This window comes from Lissotriton vulgaris, chromosome 9, assembly GCF_964263255.1.
Source record: "Lissotriton vulgaris chromosome 9, aLisVul1.2, whole genome shotgun sequence".
Classification (NCBI taxonomy): Eukaryota; Metazoa; Chordata; class Amphibia; order Caudata; family Salamandridae; genus Lissotriton; species Lissotriton vulgaris.
In genome coordinates this window covers 132818185-132834520 of record NC_141697.1, presented here as the reverse complement: position 1 = coordinate 132834520, position 16336 = coordinate 132818185, and the positions used below count along the sequence as shown (strand labels likewise).

Below are 16336 nucleotides of genomic sequence, written 5' to 3'. Positions count from 1 at the left end.
TGCTAGTGCAATTGATAGAAGGGATGCAATTGGTCAATCATAAACTAAAGTAGACAGCCATAGAAAGAGGACACAATAACCACATAAATGTACAATATTCTTCTTGTTGCAACACACTAATATGCATAAAATGTAAACATGGCACTTGAATCTTCTCATGAATGAGGACATAAATTATCTAAAATGTAGATAAAATCATCTGTTACCAAAGGAATAATAGACCTCAATGGCATAAAAAACACACCCATATTATAAGCTCGTAATTTGTCAAATAAAAAAACGACTTCAGTAATGTGCAAAATACGCAAGGCAACAAAGTGCTAGAGCAACAACAAATATCTGACATCACATGACATGGTATGAAATAAGTTTGGTAACATGTAACCTAGAATGCGTAACATTGTGCAAATATGCAAGTGGTTTGACTGTTTTTAGCAAAATATATACATATATATATATACATATATATATGATCTTGGGCTATATTGAGTCATGGTATGGAGAAATGTTAATGTTTAACATGTATGTAATTGTGTAAATTGTAAATATGTGAGGTTAAAAGATATAATCATGAATTGTTATTTTATGCTATTCAAAGAAATTGTCTATTTTTATGAATTCTGTGTTTATTTCTATAAGAATGTATTTCTTGGAAATAAAGCATTTTGACTTTGTGAAATATAGCGCATTTTATTCACATGCAATGAATGGCGTGTGCAAGTTTTCCCAGCAATAGGACATTACTATCAAAATCCACGGTACATCCAGTAAGTCAACCAATGAACTCTGAACCCCTTCACTTAATCTTTATCTAACCATGAGGAACCCATGAATTTGGCCAGTCAAGTCATATTTTACTAGACTCACATATATTAGTTATGCTAATGCATATGTCATTTCATATGGGCACCTTTTTTTAAATAACAAAACTTATATTGTCTAAGATAGAAATGATCACCTGAGGACTCTAGTCTGGAAGCTGCATGTTTTTCCATAGAGAAGGCACAGATGAGTACATAGGAGAGAAGTGGCCAATGTAGCGAGACATAATTTTATTATCATACTTGCACTGTGGTACGATGCAGCCTAAAAAATCACATTTGGTTAGATACATTCCATGATCCCACCTCCTAAACTACAGATGCAAGAGTGCATCTTCCTGCTCTTGCATTTACTAAATCTGCTTGGGATCGTCATTTCTCAGAGTTGTAGCAAGTGGTGCTGATGCAGAATTCATGTGCCGGGTCAAGAAAGGAAACATTATTTAGTGCCTTAGGATGAGCAGAGCACCTGGTGATATGACCTGAGGGTAAACAAAGGAATCCGAAAATCTCAGGTGCACTTGGTTCTCAATAACCTTATCACAGATTTCTACCAAAATTACTCCTCTGATACTAATCAACATTTCATAAAAGGTCATTATTCCCAAAGGTGGAACACTATTTCTTCGTCTTCCCTGGCCTAATTTTGATATCACTCCGACACTGCAGTTAGGTGACAAGAAAGAGGAGGATAAAGTTGCCACATTCCAGGGCGCACTCTGCAATGTAATTTCCTCTCATCCACAGAATACCGGTAAATGCTGTACTTAAAAATAGGCCAAATTTGGGAGATGCGTTATGGTTCGAGCAGATTGACAGAACTCGGGGTGCTGTTCAGCTGCAGTCCCCAAACGTGTGGTACAAGCCTCAGGGAAACTGTGCCACCTCTCAGTTTTGCCCCTGCTGGCATGCCCATCTGAAGCACTTCACGGCTAGGCTAAGGTGGCATTTAAACCACAACCAAAGTGTAGTGTGCACCGTCCTAAAGCACCCTCTTGCAGAGAATTATTGCACTACTTTACGCGCAGCCTCCAATGACCCCTTAGGGTGGAAGCTACACAGGAATTGTCGCCATTGGCTCAAACTCTCCCCGCACCGATGCGCAGCTCGTTTGCAAGTCAAAAGGTCTCGGTGGGCAATGAATGATAATGCAGATGTGCAGCTAATGCCCCCATGTCTTCTGCATCAGTCACAGGGTGCTAGGAGGACACCCACCACCAGGAACCCAAGGAGCCTGCCTTGAGCATCAGGAGAAGACATCTTTGTCTTAGGCTAGCCTCACCCCTCGCTGTTGCTTGATTTTGTTTATAACCAATTTTGTAGAAATCAGAGCACTCATTTCAATAGCCAGACATTATTCCCTATTTAGATTATGTGGTCTAGGATATGTTTTGTGCTGTTGGCTCAGTAAGCTAATTCATGCATTCATGTTTGACCGCCATGGTCACTGATTAGAATCCTGGTGGATCCATTCATCCTTCTGAGGCAAATATAATGAGAACCATTGAGTTCAGTAAACATTAAGTTCCATTATTTGTCCATAGCACAAAAGACATGCTGTTTGATGATCTTGTTTTTGCCTGGTAGCCCATATAAAGAAAGTCTCAGAAGTGCTGCAACACAAGCTTCCTCCACAACCAGCAGGTATTACTGTTAGGCTGTATTCCTGAATTCAAGCAAAATAAATTCCTTATAGCTCTTCACCACAAGAACCATGTTGCTATAGAGGTACCTAGTCCACTGAGATTTCAGAGAGCCCGGTTAGCTGAGAGCTGCCTACTGGCAGGAAGCTTGGCAACCACCGGCCAGCCTACAGCCATTCCATTTAGGTTGGTCAAATTTCTAACTTTGTATGTCAGTTGCAAAAACCACTTGTAGTCACCTTGACAAATCTGAACCCGGGAAAATTTGAAAAAATAAATTACAAATGACCCAGCATTGCAAAGATTGTGTTTTCAGTAAGATTGGGAGAGGAAGCGCTGATCGAAGAATGGTGAGGAATGAATGGTGTGAAATTGCTCGTATTGACACATAAAACACATTAGTATCACAGTTTACATCATGGGAAGCATTGCCCTTTCCCTCACCCGTTTCACGGACATTGTCAAGTTGCATCCAGAATAGTCCAAACATGTTACCCCATTATAGAAGAGAACACTCACACAGTAAGTTCAGTCATATATTAATGCTTGTAAGTTCAGCATCAATGTCTCAGCATTAGTCATTAAGATTAATTTCCACCCTCCGCTTCTGCCACATTCACAATAGGTGAAACAAATCACCCGCTAACAGACGATGACCCCTCCCACACATTTAAACTGATCTGATCACAGATGTGACCCCGAAATGCATCCCAATGTCGCCAAATTGTAGTCCTTTCTAGGGGCATCCCTGACTTTTGTATATCACTTTCGCTGCTAACATACACCAGTCCATATCTTTTTTCCAATCCAATAACTGTGGAGCCTGTTTTGCCCCCATAAACGTGCAATGTTCCGTTTGTCCACTCCCAGTTCCAGTGTGACCCAGATTCTTCCCATACGAGTTAGGTCTTTAACTCCCCGGTTATTGAACAGACACCCTTTCGCTGCGGGATCACCACTCAGGGTGCATGGGGAACTTATATAGTGTAGTACTGAGTTAAAAAGAACTTATACTAGCAAGCAGTACCAGAATGTATGATAGAAGGTACCTGTTTGTCTGCAACCTCTTCACCAACTTTCATTAATTGCCGTACCGATTTTGAACAAAGTGTGTTGTGGAGATTAGGAATGATGCAAGATTTTTAACTGATCGAGACAAAACCCCGCTCTTATAGCTACCTCTCTGGGGGACGCTAAGGCTTCCAACCACTCATCATCTTTATAATAGGTACGTCAAAGCTTTGGGGGCATTCCTAATCAATTTATTGTACGTCACTGACATGGCCTTGCATTGCATGAATGTGTCTAGTAGTGGTTGTTCCAGAAGACGATTCAGGAATATTCCTCTCTCTTCCTCCACACTTCAATTCCTGCCTCCTTATCTTACTCTTGTTGGTTATTTTTCGTCTCTTGTTAGGTTTTGCCACTTGTGAAATCTATTGTACTTAATATTAATCTTAAAAAGGGATTACATCCCAGCCTCACTTTTCATTGACTACTGTGCTTGCCACTTACTTTTCCTCAGGTTCTATTGGCTGTAGCATACAATTTCCTGTTGTTCCTCTGTGTGTTTTTCTTATTAGTCTCCCATGGCCCAAGTACTGTTTTTATCTGCTTTGTTAGACTTAATTTAAGCTTTTGCCTGCACAGGGCTTGCACTGTGCTTGTTTTTAACCACTGGCATTTCTGTTTGGAGGCTTAAAGTTTGCAGTCGATTCGGTGTTTTTCAGTTATTTCTCTTCTTTCTAATTCACTCCGCGCTGTAACTTGCATATCTTCTATGAAGCTTGGAACGCATCGTTCTCCAAGCCTCATTTTCAGCCCTGAGCCATGCCCCTCTGTTTTGCATGCAGCGGCGCTGCCAGAGAGACAGCCATCAATCTTTCTTTTTGGAGGCTCATCCCGGTTTCAAGTGAATCAGCATAGTTGTTTTTTCAGGTCGCATCTTTGCTTGAGCAACAGCATTGAGTGACTGCAAGCGTTTTTACCAGGCAAACTTTGTTTCACTTCCCCTTCTTGTTGCTCACATTATCCTCTATTTCTCGACAACTGTGCGACTCATGTCAAGAAACTAGCCCGTGCCACCAACACTATGTACACCTCACACATACCTCGATTGCAAACATTGCTTGTATGTGACAGATATGCATGAGGCTACATTGCAATATCCACTGCCTCAAAAGTCATTCCATGCCTTCGGGGTTGGCATTTTTATACCGTTTTTACTCTCTGCTGCTTTTAGACAATGCATACAGTTTATGTGTAGTATGGCCTGCAATATTGCCTGTTGTACTTCTAAGCCGCAGTTGCAAACTAAGTTACCGAAGGATTGAACTTTATGCAAGGACTGCCTGTTGTCAGCCCGGCTTGTCCTCTGTTAGTCCATGGAGCTATCTGCCAGCTCATTTGCCAAAAAGCCGAATGCTTTATTGAGCTTTAGAAGCTGTGTCCGCAGCAGGGGTCTGCACTCTGAGACAGCTCAACATCTTCCTCTAAACTCATTATTACTATTGATTGATACATATTTTTTTGTTAAGATTCATTAGTCTTTACTGTAATCTAAATGCTCTCCATGTGGGCAGATAATAAGTGAAACACACAGAGGTAATGGGATTTGCACAATAGCACACGACCCTGTCCGATGGCCCTGTTGACTTGCCCCAGATCTGTACTGTTACATACAGACACGTGGGTTTGATATGTGACACAACTTCACAGGATGTGACTGGTGCAGACAACGGGAAATAAATCAATTATGAAAATGGCACATTCAATAAATTGATAAGTTAGTGTATAAGCTGCAGACAATCTCCCTTCTTTATATTTCCACTGGTTACTGCACAATGTATTGTCTTTCTTAATAAACAAGTCATAGCACTTAAACGGAGTTTCAGTAACTTATATTGAACAACTGCTCGCCAAACTAAAACTTATTATTAACCACTTAGGTGAAACCTGTTGCATTTACCAATGCTTGTTTTTCCTATGCCACTGTATTCTTATTCTTCTCCTTCTTTCACCTTCTTTCTCACTTTTCTGACTTAGCCTCTTAGGTTTTACATCAACAACTGATGATAAAAAATAAGTCCCAGTTCCCAAAAATGTGCGCCTGTGCCCAAGTCCTGCCACCATCTGCACAAAATAAGCCCTTTTTTGTGAACTTTGTAGCCCAAGGGATAAGAATAGGATGGAAGGTGCTAAAGGAGATGGATCAGGGACAGGAAGGATTATGAAAGTGTATGATGAAGGGCAGTGGACGATAATACATTTTGTGGCTGAGAGGTGGGGAAGAGGGTTCAATGGTAGCCCAAAAAAAGAAAGAAAGTGCTACTGGATATGTTGAAACTTTGGATACCTGGTCTTTGCACTGGCAGCACCATGGATACTGACACTTTGTGATCACTTTTGGTTCTTTTTGTTACGTACAACCAACATCTTGCCAAATGTGGGTTGAATTTTAGGCAATGGAAGTGCCCAAGTGCACCAATTTCAAGAACATTTGTTGAAGCTGGATTCCTAGGGCGGGTACATATTAAGAAAGTGCGCAGATTCAGCATTCTATATGTTATAGTGCCTAGACATGAGGCTTCCTGCCCCTGACAGCAAGAGCGTCGTCTTGTTTACTAGCATCCTTTCCTGCACACATATTAACAACAATAACTAAACAAAGGTGCTCAAAATGCACAACTAGCCACCTATTTTAGGGTAGGGTTGGTAGGGGGTGGATGGCATACACTTTTTGTTCTGATTGGACAGGGCAGTGGGCAGAGCGGGAACTGCTATATCATGGCGTCACTGCCCAGACACTGTAATGATTGATCCTCAGGGCTTCGACTGCCCATTGTTTGAAACTTGTGACTCTGTGCAGTTAGAGCTCTAAATGAAGTGGTCTTACACATGTACTCACTGGTGAGTCAAGCAGTGTAACTCCATGATCGTATTCTCTGCTACCCAATTGATTATTCTTCTGAGTAGAGACCAAACCATGATTCCAAATCAATTTTATGATGGCTTGTGCTCCATCGCTACTTAGATGTATGTCCGTTCCGTATGTCAACTCAAGCTAACGCAAGAATATTACTTTTGGGAATCCTCCTTCCTCATAAAGCAGCACCTAGTGTCTGGCAGACATTGGAAATCCCCCTGTCCTTGTCTGTTCGCCTGTAATTTAGGTGTAATATTTGACGTTTGGTGTTAAGATCATATTATACATTTTACCTCTACTTACCTCCTATTTCTTAAAGTGTTATGCACACATTTGCCCTACCTTCATCTCATGAAGTTGTCCAATTACTATTAGTCTTACCTAAACTATTGTAATTCTTTGCTTCTTGGTCTTCCCAATACTACTTGTTCTATTGTGTACAGCAGATTCACATCAGCTCTTCTGAATTTAGGACTTAGTAGGAGAGTACATTTGTCTAAGTTCACTTAATTTGTTCCCAAACCAATAGCTTATTTAAGGCACATTAATATTTTGCACATTTATTTTGTTTTTCTAAGTCTTTTAATCAATAATTAACTGTCATCGTTAAGAAGATTGGTTGAGAAGTGGGTCATATATTTGCCCCTTTGTGGCAAAAACTTATTTTAGCTAGAGTACTTGATTGCAGAACACTGGTGTCATCTAAAATGTACTTTTGTTTAGGAGTCTGCAAACCAGTTTCCAGTTCTTCTAGACTTACCAGGCTCCTGCTGATTGATGGCCCTGGGCCATTCTCCACGCCCTCCATACATTTCTGTTGGTCAGAGAATATTAAATAAAAGATCTTGAAAACGTACTAGATATCCATGCCAATGATTTCATTACCGAAGCGCACACTCACTTACACTCCCTCTGTATCCTCAATATCCTAGTTTCACGCTATAATGTCTCACCTACATTATCTTCTTCTCTTTTTACTTCCTAAAATTAATTCATTGTTTCCCTTTCACTCTTCGTCCTCCTAGCACCTTTTCCTAAATCAGTACACCTTTCACATACATATCAAGCGTTCCCTGTTTTCCAATTACTTTCTTTCACTACTCCAGTAATCCTATTAACCCATGCCTCCTTCCCTCTCTCTCCCTCATTTCTAACTCAGTCTCCTCTCTCTTTCACAACCATGCCTCGCCCTTTAATTGTTTTCATAACCCTAGCAAACCCCACAAGTCTCTGGTGTAAAGATTGGAGGACTGGTGAGATACGAGCTCTGATATACAGATTAAGATGTTGTCTGGAAACTCATTGTCTCCAAAGCAGTTAGAGGGAAGCACCAATGTATAGTGTTGGCATGGTCAAGATGGAAAAGCACTAAGGGGATGATGGCCTGGACTCTTTGAAGGAAACCTAGGTAAGGGAAGATTTTGCGTGTGGCACACATGATGTCAAATATGCCACAAGGGAGAGTTTGGAAAATATATTTACTTTCAGGTTCCTTGTTAATGTTGAGGGGATTGGGGCTGGTCATTGCTCCTATGGCCACATATTGAAGGTGAAATAGTTGGTCTATTTGCCATATGCAGGTATTTACGTTTTCCGCAACTGTAACTAGAGGTGGTTAGTTGGTATCCAGTGATCAACACCTTGGATGCATTAACCAATTACACGTCAAGTTCTTCTCAGTTTCCAGGCATTGTAATGACTTGTGTGTTATTAGTGCAGGTTTAGCACTAGAGGTTATAGAAGGAAATTATGTCAAGCAGAGAGTTGCAGTATACGTTAAAGTGGAGGAATGAGGTGCTGCAGTGTTTAGAGGCACTAGATGACGAAGGATCGGTAGGATGTGTAATGATGAGGGATCTGTTGTTGAGAAAGGAGACATTCCAGTGTTGAATAGTGCCCTGTAGTTATATGTTGTCATATCTTTGCATGAAGTCTATCAAAGACAGAGTCTCAATGGATCGTTCAGAATATAAGAAAGACAGAGAGCGGTCTAATAGTGTTTGAGTCAATATTAGGTTGGATATTGTCTCATCTGGCAAGCAAACCATCTTCCATGCTGGAAAGAATCCCGTTTAGTAGTCCGAAAGAAAATTGTTTCCTTCTATATATTTTGTTATTTGGCAAAAAGCAAATCTTTTGATAAGTTTGTCTATATTGATTATTGATTGATAATAAGAAGGGTCTGTTTCACTCTTGCCTTAGTTTTTAGAATTAATTTAATATTGGAAGGTTCAGATAATTCAGGATTAGTCCACCAACCAAGGCGTGGTTGATGATGTCTCTTGTCAGGGGGAATAATGAGCTGTTTCAGAGAGTGTTGTTGGGCATATGTGCCAGGTATGGATCTGCTGGTGATACTTAAGATCTGATTCATACGCCTTGATGAGGTAGGCGGAAGAATTGCAGAGTGGGTACTGGGTTCTTCTTCCTAAACGGTTTGTGAATGACAAAGTTGACCAACCTGTTATTGATAAGTTTAAAGCGATATCCGTGTACATTGCTCCCCTGGTTTTCAGTTATATCCCATCACTAAGGCCGCAATGGTAGCAAAATGCAATAATTGAAAATGTGGCAATACCAACCTCTCTGTTGTAGAGGACACTCGCCTGCAAAGCAAGAGCAGTTTTTAAAGGTGGCGGCCCAATTATCAATTTACAATATAGTATGTAACTACATAGGGTTTTCTGGTACGTATTAATAAAAAATCAGGAAATATTTTAATATGTAAGAGTCCTCAAAAACATTATTTCTCTGCAGCAGCAAAATATGGATGCACCTACATAAATGTGTGCTGCTCTCTAAGGGTTGTTTGCATGGCTGGATGATATGAGGTGATACACCTCATTCAACTTTGAAAGCAGCCTTTTGCTGCTGTCTGCCAGTGTTTTCTCTGTGCCTAGGTGTACAAATGTCACCACTCTCATACACTGTATGGAGCACTTTTTCCTGTAATCTATGAATTAGGGCGAGTATTGTTATGTTTGTACCTATATGGTGAAATGAATCGGACATCAAACTGGTAATTAATCATATTTTTTATTACCAACTATACACAGTTATAGTTGATTTGCTAGCTTCTGTTGAGAATCATGGGCTTGAGTAACACAGTATAGAAATGTTCTTTTAGGTGTTTATGAATACCCACAATCCGTAAATCTGTAGGCGTTTACCTACTAAGGCAGACGGAATGTCCATATACATCCCTGTTTGACAGCAGATTGACTCACACATAATTTTCCATTAAATTTGTGAAATATTTTATGTGGACACATTCATTCACTCCTAAGTTTTCTATTGTTAATTTGAGAATATTCACCTTTAAATTACTGAATGTATGTTCTTTATAAAAAACGAGACATATCTGCTCATATTGTTTTCTAGAATGCTGGGACTCGGATGCCCATTCGCGTCCATCATTTGGCTGCGTCCTCTACCGTCTCACCACGATCGAGGAATCCGGCTTCTTTGAGATGCCTCAAGACTCCTTCCACTCGCTGCAGGATGACTGGAAGCTTGAAATCCAGGAGATGTTCGACCAGCTCAGGGTCAAGGAAACGGTAAGACTTACTCCATTGAGCAGAACCTGTTGACGCCAATGCACAACGGACAGACGTGATCATTGTAACAAACAGATAAATGTTTAAGATGTCTTAAGTAGATATATTCAATTTTCATTTAGTTCTTCTCCCAAACCCACTCTCATTTTAAATATTCATTGTTCCTGAGGACAAGAGGTTTGTTTCTGGATCCATTTTTAAAATATTTGCAGCAGGCAATGGGGGATCTCTCATCTTGAACCAGGAACTGTATTGGGACTGAAATAAGGTGTAGGAGATTGTGTTAACAGGATTAACCTAAATGAGCATTATGTCATTATCTACTAGTTTTGTAGGCCTTACATAATGAGGGAGTGTATGCACATTAAATAGACAGCCCGGGTCCACCTAACCACATACACATGGGTTCCAGCTGCTTGCTGCATTTCGTTTGCCACCAGATCCTACAGCAGAAGAACTGACTTACTGTTCCTCTTTCCTATTGCCTTCGTGTTTTGCTGTAGTCATGTATTTCCTCTTTCTGGCAGATTTCTTTTTTTATAGGAACCCATGTTATGAGCTTACTGCCATTTTTTTTAAAACGTGTTTTATTACAACTGCTTCCACTGTATCCAGGAAAAGAACATACACTTACTTTTTCAGTAACTTATAGGCAGTATACAACCAGCGGTAGTAACATTTCATTCCATGAATACGTACAAGCTCACTATCTGTGAGCGGCATTGCTCAATCATTTTTATAGTGCAAGTTTTCTTTTTAGTTTTTAAGCTATAATTTTAACGTCCTATTTGGAAAATGTACAACAACAATCATAACAGGGAATCTGGGTTCTGTAGTAGGGGATCTCTGTGTATAGTCATATTCTAGTGAATAGTCCCGCCCATGTGCGTGGACCCCGGAGCAATCAAAAATAATCTCTTAAGGTGTCGAAAAAATGCAGAACTGCACAGACACTTAAGAGAGAATGTCCAGTACTTCAACTAGAAATTCCACCAAAAATCCACAAACAGCAAAGCCTGTCCAGATTTCCCTTGCTTCAGCAGCAAAAACCCTCTGGAATGATAGAGAGGAAGACATGGACAGACAAGCCCCATAGACTGCCATTATGTGGCTCAGAACAGGATACTGTGCCTTTAAGAGAACTTTCCAGAACTTCACAGTATCCCAGAATGCACTGCAGGTCCCTTTTACTTTCAGTTCTTTTTTCCGGCTCCTGCAAGCAGGACCCTGGAGCATTGAGCTCTCCCTTTTTAAGGGTTTATTGGTGATTTTTTCACTTTTGTTCAAGTTTGAGTGCTTTTCTAAAGTACTTTAGTGCCTTTCTTCTTGTTTTATCCTTTGGTGCACTCTTGTCAAATATGCCTGCATTATTCGACAAATGTCCAGAGTGCTCCAGTAAGAAGGCCAAATCGGATCCTCTGAAGGCGCAAGGTGGGTGTGGAGGGGCTTCCTCTGCCCATGCTGAGGCCTCTGGGGGGCTCCCCAGGGGCAGGAAGACCAGCAAGCGTCCCCAGTCTCTGTCTGGGTCGATTGCACCGACTACGGTGTCGAGAGGGATAACTACAGTCTGTTCCCCGTCTCCCCAGGGCTCTGGGTCGAAGCGACGTCGACGCTCGGCGTCGAGGGAACTGAACAGGCCGCCATCGAGGTCTCCTGTGACGATTTCGTCGTCTTCCTCGTCGGAGTCGGAGTCGAGTGATCGACATCGAGAGACCCGGCGTCGGCACTCGCCGTCGAGGCGACACCGCCGTTCGCCGTCGGCGAAAAGGAGAAGGTCGTCGTCGAGGGGATCCTCGTCGTCGAATAAAAGATCGCTGTCGAGGCGCAGATCGCCGTCGAGGCGAAGGAGGTCGCCGTCGAGGCGAAGGAGATCGCCGTCGAGGCGAAGGAGATCGCCGTCGAGGCGAAGGTATTCGCCGTCGAGGGAGAAACGGTCGACGTCGAGGAAAAGACGCTCGCCGTCGAGGGACCGACGCTCGCCGTCTGGTCGCCGTTCTTCGACGCCGAAGAGACGTGGAAGGAAGCCTGGCGCCATTGGAGGTTCGCCAACGTTCCAGGCTGGAAAGGAAGGTGGATCACCGGGTTCGGTGTACTCCATGGTGTACCCCACTCAGAGGCCGGTAACACCCCCGCCTCCATTGCCGAGGGGGCTCCCTCCGAGGACCCCTACTCCTCCGCCGCTACCACCACTTCCTCATTCTCTACCTCAACCTCTGCTGCCAGCAGACAAGCCGCCTCCGATCCCTCCGAGGTCGGTCTCACTGCCCAGATTTCCGACTCCTCCCAAGGGGACCCCTCAGCCGAGGTCCCCTGCCAAACCAAAGTCGCCCGCCCCGGTGGAACCGGCGGATCGGCCAAGCCAAGGTGGTCACGATCACGCTCCGGACGGAAGGGGAGATCGAGGAGTCGGCATAGATCCTCCACCAGGTCAAGGCGGCGCCATAGGAGGCGCGGATCGCGGTCCCGCACGGACTCCTCCAGGTCCAGGACCAGGACCTACTCACCGACCTTGCCGGAATCCCCGGGGACAAGGGTGTCTCCGGTGGACGACATCAGCACGTTCCAGGATGTTCTCCTGAGGGGGGCAGCAAAATTGGGAATCATGGTGACGGCTCCAACACCCACGACGTTCGTGATATTTGAGACGCTTCACCCTTTGCTACCGCTAGTGCCTGGGTTGGTAGAGCCCGCGGAGGAGCTGTTCCTCACGCCAGCAGTGGCGAAAGCCGCTCCCTCCCGACTTCTGAAGAATTACAGGGCCCCGGACTCGGACCCGGCTTTTCTACGGACAGACCCGGTTCCGGACTCTGTTATAGTGACGGCGGCCAGGAAGCTTCATTCTAGCTCCCCGTCTTCAACCGTACCACCTGACAAGGAAAGCCGATGGATCGACTCAGCAGGCAGGAAGGCTTGTGGGACAGCATCCACGGCCATGAAAGCCTCCAGCAATGCAGCTTTACTAGGGCGGTAGGACCGTGCCCTGTGGGATTCCCTTCAACAGTTCACGGAACTCCTACCAAGAGATAGGAGGGAGGACTTCCAGGAGATTCTCAAGGAGGGGATGCTGGTTTCAAACCAGGTCATCAGTGCGGCTGCGGATGTCTCTCTTTTGACTGCCCATGGGTACTGTCATGGGATCAACCAGCGACGCCATGCTTGGCTCAGGCTCACGTCACTCAAGACGGAGGCCCAGCAGCGGGTGGCCAATCTGCCCTTTTCGGGGGAAACCCTGTTCGGCAAGCATGCCGATGATGAGATGGCCCGCATGAAGGCGGAGGCAGAGACACTGATGGCGGTGGGCTTGGAGAAGCCCAAAGAAAAGAAGTCCTACCGACCGTTCCAGAGGCGGTTCGGTGCACAGGGCAGAGGGAGAGGACAGACTTCGGGACAGCAGCAGCAACAACAGCAGCAGTTCCGGAGACCCTTCCAGAAGGGTAGAGGGGCCCAGCAGTCCTCTACAGCGAACAAGGGCCCTGCTCAGTCTCGTCCCTGAGCGGTTACTTCCCCCACATCCGTTATCCGCTCCGGTGGGGGGAAGCGTTCAATTTTTTCTGGCAGAGTGGAGAAAAATTACTCAGGACAAGTGGGTGCTGAATATTGTTTGCAATGGATACAGTCTTCGGTTCACCAGCCCTCCTCCATCAATTCCTCCGGTCAGCTCGTGGTTTCAACTGCTCGAGCTCCAGGCGGGGGCCGATATCCTGTTAAGGAAAAGGGCGATAGAAGACGTACCTCTGTCTGAAAGAGGAAGAGGTCTGTACTCCCGAGTTTTCCTGGTTCGCAAGAAAGACAAGAACGAGTTCAGGCCCATTCTGGATTTGCGACAGGCAAACAAGTGGATTCGCAGAGAGAAGTTTTGCATGCTGTCGTTGCATCAGATTTATCCTCAGCTGCAACAGGGAGACTGGCTATGTGCTATAGACCCACAGGATGCGTACTTCCATGTGCCCATTGCACACAAACACAGGAAGTTCCTGCGATTCCAAGTCGGCACCAACCATTATCAGTACACAGTACTGCCATTCGGACTGAAGTCTGCGCCCAGAACATTCTCGAAATGCATGGCAGTGGTAGCAGCGCACCTAAGGAAGAACAAGGTGTTTGTCTACCCGTACCTGGACGATTGGTTGATCAAGGCCTCCTATTCTCGGAAGCTCAAGCACACTTCCAGAAGACGTGCGTTCTTTTGAACAAGCTGGGGTTGCACATCAACATGTCAGCAAGCGTGTCTCCTTGGGAGGAGCGACGACTATCGATCCTTCGGAAGGCTCAGGCTCTTATGACCGCTCCATCTACAACAGTGAGGACGGTGTCTTCTCTACTGGGGTCAATGGCCTCTTGTATCTTCCTCATGCCTCACGCACGGCTGCACATGAGACCTCTGCAGGAGTGCTTGGAGGACCAGTGGGATCAGAGGAAAGGATCTTGGGAGGACAAGATATGACTGTCTCTGCATGCTCTTCAGTCTCTGAAGTGGTGGTGTTCGGTGGAGAATCTCCTCAGAGGGGTTCCCTAACCACAAGGACATTCCCGCTCAGGCTATCGTGACGGATGCTTCTCTCCACGGCTGAGGGGCGCATTCCGGAGACTTACAGATTCAAGGAACGTGGTCCCCGACGGAGTTCACGTATCACATCAATTTCCTGGAACTCAGGGCTGTTCACTTGGCGCTGAAGGCCTTTCTTCCGTCCTTCCAGACCAGCTCTCTGCTTGTACAGACGAACAATACGACCACGATGTATTACCTCAACAAGCAGGGGGGCTCGAGATCACGCACTCTGTCGCAGGAGGCGCAGGCGATCTGGCGATGGCTTCTGGCCAGAGGACTGAAGATAACGGCGACCCATCTACCAGGTGTGCAGAATTTTCAGGCAGACTCACTGAGCAGACTGATTCAGGAAAACCACGAGTGGGTCATAAACGACGAAGTACTAGGAGAAGTCTTTGCAAGGTGGGGGACTCCAGACATGGATCTGCTCACCACTGCCGAAAACAGCAAATGCCAAAACTTCGCCTCCAGGTACTACCAGCAGGGGACGCTTGGGAATGCACTATGGATCGACTGGTCGAACAGCTTTCTGTACGCTTTTCCACCCATTCCCCTGATTCCGGCGATGCTCATCAAGCTGGCCCAGTCCAGGGCTCGGATGATCCTGATTGCCCCGGAATTGCCCAGGCAGTGGTGGTTCACGGACCTGCTTCACCGGTCTCTCCTTCCTCACATATGGCTGCCGTGCAGGCCGGACCTTCTCATGAAGTTCGGGGAGCAGACATTGCACCCCAACCATCTCGTCTTTGAGGTTGGTGGCATGGCTCCTGAGATAGTGCAATATGGCCATTTGAATCTACCTGAAGATTGCATGGACATACTGAAGGAGGCTAAGCGACCTTCCACTCGGACTTCCTATGCTTACAAGTGGAAGAGGTTTTGCATCTGCTGCAAGTCCAAGAACTATGACCCTACGCCGTATAAGGAAGATGTCATCCTACCTTATCTTCTACATTTGGCGCAGTCTGGCCTTAATATTCATTCCATTAAGGTTCATCTCGCTGCATTGACTGCCTACAGGAAATGCCCTTCACAGACTTCCTTCTTCCAGATCCCTGTGATCAAAGACTTTTTGGAAGGCTTCCTTCGCCTTCATGGGAATTGAATGTGGTGCTGTCCAGATTGATGAAGGAGCCTTTTGAACCTATTCATAAGGCTTCGTTGCAGCACCTGTCCTGGAAGGCGGCGTTCCTCGTGGCCATTACATCGGCCCGCAGGGTGAGTGAAATTCAGGCGTTGTGTTGCCAAGAACCTTATACTGTATTTCATGCTGCTAAGGTTGTTATGCGTACTCACCCTAAATTTCTTCCCAAGGTTATTACTGATTTTCATGTCAACCAGACTATAACTTTGCCTACGTTTTTTCAGAATCCTTCATCTCCAGCGGAAAGGTCTTTACATTCCCTGGATGTTAGGAGGGTGTTGAAATTTTATCTGGATAAGACCAAGGATATTCGTAGGTCAGACCAATTGTTTATCAATTATGGATCAGTCAGGACGGGTCTTGCTACCTCTAAACAGTCCATCTCTAGGTGGATTGTGTCCTGCATACAACTGTGTTACCAAAAAGCTAATAAGACCTTAGGGGGTAAACCTAAGGCTCATTCCACCAGGGGCAAAGCTGCCACGACGGCTTTGCTCCGTAATGTTCCAATTGCTGAAATCTGCAAGGCAGCCACTTGGAAGTCGGTTCATACCTTTGCTAAGCATTACTGCCTGGACTCTGATGCCAGGGCAGACGCTCAGGTTGGGCAGGCTTCGCTGCGAAATCTGTTCGCACAATAGTGGTGTTATTTCTCTTTTCTCCACCGCCGCTTTTGTGTGGGGATGGGCTTGCCATT

At 44.9% G+C, this 16336-nt stretch overlaps 1 protein-coding gene across 1 annotated transcript in view; it reads left to right on the top strand.

Annotated features, from left to right (window-relative positions):
* Positions 1-16336, top strand: part of MAP3K9 (mitogen-activated protein kinase kinase kinase 9) — a 416748-nt gene that overhangs the window by 224883 nt on the left and 175529 nt on the right. The window contains exon 5 of the mRNA XM_086936581.1: positions 9771-9946. Within this exon, the coding sequence (XP_086792707.1) occupies positions 9771-9946 (176 nt within the window). The remainder of the gene's footprint in view (positions 1-9770; positions 9947-16336) is intronic.